Consider the following 7,500-nt stretch of genomic DNA (forward strand, 5'->3'; position numbering starts at 1 on the left):
ATATATATATATATATATATATATATATATATATACACACGAGTGTGTGTAACTAAAATATTACTGTTGTTTACTATTACTGTGTTTTTAATAAATATCATGTAAAAACCTATGTAGATATAATTTTCCATCATTAAAATAAATGTATTTTACTACTACTACTACTAACAATAACAACAACAACATTTTTAAAAATTAGGGTCAAAATAATTTTTAAATTGCTTTTTTCCCTGAATGTTTGGAGATCCCATTTGCCATCATTAAATAATATGCATATAATATACACGCATACATGCAGGAAGTAATTGTAAATTTTCACCCTATTTACTCAAAAACTACACTAACTTTCACCCTAAAACATCAACTTCTGTTCACTTTGTTGCTACAAATCACTGTGAGCATCTTTATAGAGTCGACATGATGTGCATCATATGAAGACGCAGCAAAGAGGGAGGAAACATGTAAATTTACAAAAACTGCAGCAGATATTCTGCAAGAACAATAAAGCTTCAAACATACATTCTCACGGACAGCAGCAGCTCACGCCGCACCTGATTTTTTTTTCTCACAGGAAAAACACGTGTATGCCAGAGAAATAGGGGTCATTTTGACTCTGGGGAGCCGTTTAATTGCTGCTGCAACCGTTTCTAAAAATACGTCTCCCAAGTTGCGAGCGCAGACGGATGCAGATCGGAGGGGCTGCTGGGGAAATGCATGCAGACATGGAAGTGCGGTGAAACTGAGTGTCAACTTGTGTTTGAGATTATTAATCATATTATTTTATTACATAACGGGCTGAAAAAATACATTTTGAATAGCTTAGACAGGTTCTAAACTTCATTTTTCATTATGGAACTATTCTGAAGTGAGAACATCTGGGTCAAATCACAGCTGTGCTGAGACCTGAAATTAACATTCATCCTGGTTGATCTGATAATTTTTAGATCAGATCAGATCAGATCATCTTCAGGGATGCTTACGATCACATCTCATTTACAGTGTAAACACTAACACATCCTGACGTGCCCCAAAAACACTGAAGGACCTTCTAGTCATGTAACACGCACCAAAAAACCAAAAAGATGTACTTCATCTTAGAGAAAACCTGAGGATTCATATCATGTTGCATCGACCCTCCTGTGGAAATAACGCGTGTAGTCCGGAAACCACAGAACATGGAAAATCTCAAGAGGTCATTGGAGAAGCAAGTGAGAAAAGGAGTGTGTTGGAGCAGCATCCAAATATATCCAACCTCCAAGATGATACTAACAATTCATTAATGTAGAGATCATAAGTTGGATCAAACTGTGGCTTATCTTGATTTCAACCTTTGGTTTGTACCATCACAGGTCTTTAAGAGGTGTTTGTCTGCACAAGGAGGAAATACAAAGGTCAATCTGATTTGAACACCAATCTCATGGCTAAAATATAAAAATTAACCAGAGATATGGAAGACATACGTCAGAGATATCAAGGAGTTTCAAAGATCCTAGAATCATATCTGAAAGGAAAACTCCTGATTAAAGAAGATCTTTGAGAAGCTGCTGAAGTTGTATTTGCGAGTCCCAGAATTAAGGAAGCAGTTCAATTTAAAAGATGAAGTACTCCGCTTAGAGCGGTTTTAAGTGCAAATGATAAATCGCCTAAACACTTCTGCGTTCTTTTCCGAAACCTTTTATTGAATATGGAAAAAGATCAAGAACAAGAAGAACTTGAGAATTTGCATTTCAGCCCCGTCGGCAGTGAATCATTACACACTCGACTCACAAGAGCACACAGCCACTTACTTCTGCGGGACGCTCCTTAAACATCCCTTCTGTCTGAACAGAACATCGCTGTCAGCATCTCCTCAAACACAAAGTCTGAGCATTTCCCCCTCGATTAAGGTCAGAAATATATCAAATATTTAGCAGATATGAGGGGCGCCGCTGTTTTCATGCTCTGTGTGTTTCTGATACTGGCTCAGCTTAAAAACGGAGCTGCAGTTTGAAATGTCAACAGAATAGAGTAGCAGGATGTTTAGATAATGGAACATTAGTATTTAGGTGGGTCGTGTGTGTAATATAGAGATATATATTACAGTATAGTGTGAACACTACAAATGAGATCACTAGAGATGCACTGATGTATCAAATCACTGACATTTAAACTGATATTAAAAACAGATGGTTCATTAATAATTAATAAAGTACATCTATTGTATTGATAAGGTCTATAATTTGGTTCTTGAGCAGCAAATCAGTATATCAGAATGATTTCCGAAGGATCACATGACACTGAAGACTGGAGTAATGATGCTGAAAATTCAGCTTTACATTACGGGAATAAATTACATTTTATAACATATTACAATAGAAAACATTTATTTTAAATTGTAATAATATTTCACAATTTTACTGTATTTTTTTTATCAAATAAATGCAGCCTTGGTGAGCAGAAGAGATTTCTTGCAAAAAAATGTAAAAATCGTAAAGACTCCAAATCTCTTTGGATATCATGTAAAAATATAGTTTAAAAATCTGTTAAAATAACTAAGGTGAGTTTTTGAAATTAACATAAGGAAGATTTACATATTAATAATTTAAATTGAACTCTAAAATAACCCTAGCCTGTGAATGAACAACATTTATCTGCATATTTTTACATGGAAAACATCATTCCACTTTCAGGATTAAATTAAGTGGACAGCTTAAATCGAATTGACCAATCCTGTCAACATTTCTGTTAATGAAATTTATTTTAATATCATCGTATTGTCACTTAAGCTATGTATCATTCCCAGGACTTATTAATTTGTTACACATTTTAGGTAAACCGAGGCCACTAACTTTTTTAGTTGAATAATGGTCACAATTTAACTAAAATAAAATGACGGAACAAATTAATCACTAATTAGTCACTACCTAAAATGGGAGAACAAATTAATTAATTTTATTTAAAATGTGGCCACAAATTATGAAGTCATTTTTTTCTGCGTATCATATGCGGGTCTCCGTAGATTAGAGTATCGGCCGATATTTGTTAAAATCAGTATCATATATGCCAAAATAGTAGCTGCTTAGCGTATTTAAAAATACTACACAAATCTTTTTCTCAAATCAAACTGACAGTGTCTTACCTCTCTACAGAAGCTGACAATATTTTCCCACAATTCCTTGGCCTCTTCTTCATCTGTGCGTCTGCGTGTCTCCACATGCATGCTCTCCCGCCGTTTGAGCGGTTTCCCTATTTTCCTCTGATTCAGGTACTGCTGTGGGGTGTGACACGCCGCGCAATGCTTCATCCGTACTTCGTTCAAGAGCGTGCAGGCAGGACACGTCCACTGACAGGCGCTCTTGTCCTGCGCAGATGGGGATGAGATGGCGGAAGAGGAGGCGGAAGTAAAGGCATGCGAGTGCTGTTGTTTCCGAGAACACGACGAGCAGTTGGACGGCTCGGAGAAACCGTGCAATTTGTACGATCCACAGGCCGTGCAGTGGCCCGCACCAGTCGGGTTGCGCAACGTACATTTGGAACACGCCCATGAGCTGAAGTCTGGACTGGACGGCGACGCCGGCGTGAATCGCACCGACTCGCCTAGTACATCGATGACGTCGCCGCCCGAACCCGGCCGCGACCCTCGACATGCATCGCAGCGGCCGGCGGATGACGAGGGAGGAGCTGTGGGGGCGGAGCATCCGGGGCACTTCCAAGAGGGTGGAGATGTGACTGGAGGGGCGGGGTTGTTAGGCTCCTCCTCCAGCACGCTCAGGCGCTTGAGTGAGTAGTTGTCTGATGGTGGGAGGGGCTTGGGTTTGGTAGGCGCTGCTGTTGAAGGTGAGGTTGGCGAGGGGGCAGGGTTCGGGGGCCGGCCAGGGGGCGGGACTTCCCTTCGGCTGCGAGGCACGGGGTTATTCTGAAGCGAGGACAGGGAAGGGGGCAGAAACGGGACGGGGGGTGGAGAAGGGGTTTCAGAAGGTGCTAGGGGTGGAGAATCTTCAGTCAGATCGATGAGAAGTGGCGCAGATGCTCCTGTCGTTTGCGTGGGAAACCCCGCCACGGGTGTGTGCACTTCCGGGACCACTAGCGCTTCAGGAGGGATTTTCGGTAAGGAGAGTTTCCTCGGACCACCACATGCCGAGCACGATAACGCCACCGGAGTGTTTACTAAAGTACAGCGAGGACACGCCCACTCTGATGACCCCTCCCCTCCCACAGACCCCTCCCCGTTGGGTTCCGTGCACCGGGACTCCCCATTGGCTACCTGACCTTTGGCTTCAGGGCTGCAGGCGGGCTCTACTGGAGTGGGCGGGGGCTGCTTGTGTGGGAGGGGTCCGTTGGGCGTAACTGGAGCTGCTCCGCACACAGAACACGAGCCTAATCCATGGTGATTAGTCAGCGTGCAGCGTGGGCAGGACCAGCGAGGTTCCTCAGCACTGCTGAGGCGCAAAATATGGTTCAAATCCGGCTTCTGCCGAGGAGCTTCACAAATAGAGCAGCGTAAGGAGCCACTGGAGTTAAGAAACGTGCAGCGCCCGCATGACCAATCAGAATTCCTCACAACTGCTGCCATCGAACCAGGAGAATGAGAGTGACTGAAAAAGAAGAAGAGAGAAAAAACAATTAGTTATGGAATTAAAGTCCAAAGTACAGAAAAGAGAGCAGAATGGAGTTCATAAAGAGAAAGGAATATGTAGAGGGGAAAATCATATAGCATTAAAGAGCAGGTCATATGGGTTTTTGAAAAGTATATCTTTTGCAGTTTATAACGTAGCTATCCTTAAATTAAAACAATCTGCAAAGTTGTTAATCAGTAAAGTGCACGATAAATAAAAGATATTGTCTCTCAAAAGAGAGAGTCGATTCTGAATCGCCTTAACTAGTCATCATATTTTCGAATCTTTTGCCTGTTACCAGTAAAAGTCACTGGGTAATACATTTGCATAATCCCTGCTTTCCCACGAAATACGAACAGTCTGACCTGCCCACAAACACTTCTGCTAGTTAGTGTGTTTACATCATGTTGAGAAGACGCCGTGTTCAAGGATACCACAGAAATACAATTCGAACCTTTTGTTGTGTGCATGTCATTTTACCAAGGACTGCTTCTCTAATCTTGGCTTTTATTTTCGTTGGCTTCTAATCTTCTTAATTTGGACTAACAAGCTCTCCGAACCACAACCTGTAAGTACGATTGATACGTTATGTGTACATTTTCAATTGAGTGCTCAAAATATCAATTTCCTAAGAATGTGTCGATTAATGTAGACTGACGTTGTTCTAATCACTCCGTTTAATAATAAAGAATGTAGTGTAGCACACAGACTTTATAATCATTGTGAAATTGCTGTTTATTTTGCTGCGCCGGCAGTTATAGGGTTAATTCAGGGAAAGACGAGCGAGTGCGTCTGCGATACAGCTGTTCTGTGTTCTGATTAAAAGGTAAGACAGAGCGTCTTTTATCTGTCGTTCTTCAAACATTACAGTAGACATATTTTGGTTTACAAACTGTATTGTTTCATCAGTTAGTCACATTAGCACGCAGCTAACGTATCCACCATTATTGTTTTAAGTGTTCACAGTTTAGCAGCTAAACTTTAGCTGTGGGCACGATTCGCTTGCATAAGTGTTTTTATATTTTATGTCATTATTATAAGAACGGATTGGAGCACTATATTAATGTGCTTTGTCAATGGTAGCGCTCGCTAACTTGCTCAAGGACTCCTCTCTGTGCCAATCACAACAGGCTTGGCCAGCTGACCAATCAGAGCAGAGTAGGCTTATGGAAGGGAGGGGTTTGCTCCAAACTTGCTTGGAACGAATCGTTTCGAAATCATTGGCAAATTACTCTGTAATTTTCTCAGAATATACATTTAATATTAATGTTTTCTGACCGTAGATGCATTTAAACCTGTTGTAGGGGACTCCAACACAATATTAGGACACTTTAAAATACCATATGACCTGCTCTTTAAGTAAAGATAGACTAATAAGGAAGATTAATAACACAATGCATTATTAATAAACCAACATTATTAATATACTAATATATTAACCCAATATACCAGACAGGTTGGTTAATCAAATAAAATTTGGCCATTATGAGATATTGGTCATACATAAAACCAATTTATTTGATTGTTTTATGCCATGTCTGAGGCCATTTAATGTCCAACAAAACAAAACTGGTAAATAGATAATAAAAAAATGGATAAATAAATGAATAAATGGTAGACAAAAGGTAGACAAACAAGATAAATATTTTACATGCACAAAAATAAGATCTACATAAGATTTTTTAAGGTGTATTTGAGGGGTGTGTGTGTGTATATATATACATATAAACATTTATTATATAATATATATTATATACATTAGTTATAATAATATACCATTATATAACAAATATAACATTTTAATTAATTAATAAAATGAACAAATTAATAAACTTTTTCAGTGCACTTGAGAAGTCTCTCTATATAAATATGTAACATAATACTTCTTCCATAATTTTATATAATAATTTATCATTATATAATAATAATAATAATAATAATCCACCCTGCTTCCTAGATCTCAACCACTAAAAAAAATTCACATAATTTGACCATTGCTATCAATTATGAAATGCCATTACTCTACATGAAAAAGGACAGACTAAAGATCAACATTTGATTAATCAAAAGAGAAAACACCTAAAATAATAACAAGAGCAAGCAAACATGATATCTGGCAACCACGAAGACCCTTTCAAAACTGTTTTATATACTGTAGCCACTTGAAAATCGATACAAATATGTGCCAATTCAAATCGGTTGAGATGTTAAACGAATCGCGGTACAGTTGGGGGTGGGAGTTTATATGAATGTATCTCTGAGGGGAACTGACTGTCTTTAGAAAAGTTTAGATGATATTTTCTTTTCATCAGTAGCGCTGCGCTGTTTAGTTTACAGCGGTAACCAAGGAAACACCGTATCGCTGCTGTTCCATGAGCGCCATCTGCTGTCAGAGAGTGAATCTGCGTTCTCATTCAGTTTGTCAGCTGTTTTTGTTTTGTGCAGATGTTTTATGTAGTATAGTTTCACAAAACTAAAGTCAGAGCATCAGATTTTGCTTCAAATTTTGAAATTACAATCTAATTTAATTTAAACAATTTAAAATTGCTCATGCTTGTGATTAAAATGCAGTCGCAGCCTCTAATCTTAAATGGTTTTAAATTGTTCATATGAAATATTTATTTTATTTGTGTTATTTATTCGATTTGGGGTTTGTTTTGGAATTTCAATTTAGTTTTGTTATTTGACATTTCAATTTCACAAAGAAATGCGCAGCATTTTGTCCAAGCATTTATATTTCTGCATTTATATTTGTCTTAAATCTCATTTAGTTAAAAAGGTCGTGAGAAAATCGTATCGTGAAATCAGTATTGTGAATCCTATCGCATTGTGAGTTGAGTGAATCGTTACATCCCTAGTGCCGAGACATTTGGCCCCGTGTCTCCAAAAACCATCACATACACGT

General features: G+C 38.8%; 1 protein-coding gene across 2 annotated transcripts in view; it reads right to left on the reverse strand.

Annotated features, from left to right (window-relative positions):
* LOC107677277 (calpain-15-like) overlaps positions 1-7,500 on the reverse strand; it is a 30,851-nt gene that overhangs the window by 14,213 nt on the left and 9,138 nt on the right. For both annotated transcript variants that reach the window (XM_016472125.1, XM_016472124.1), the window contains one exon: positions 3,119-4,574. In XM_016472125.1, the coding sequence (XP_016327611.1) occupies positions 3,119-4,552 (1,434 nt within the window). In that variant the 5' untranslated portion in view covers positions 4,553-4,574. The remainder of the gene's footprint in view (positions 1-3,118; positions 4,575-7,500) is intronic.

The sequence above is a fragment of the Sinocyclocheilus anshuiensis genome, unplaced genomic scaffold, assembly GCF_001515605.1.
Source record: "Sinocyclocheilus anshuiensis isolate Anshui unplaced genomic scaffold, SAMN03320099.WGS_v1.1 scaffold392, whole genome shotgun sequence".
In the NCBI taxonomy this organism is placed as follows: Eukaryota; Metazoa; Chordata; class Actinopteri; order Cypriniformes; family Cyprinidae; genus Sinocyclocheilus; species Sinocyclocheilus anshuiensis.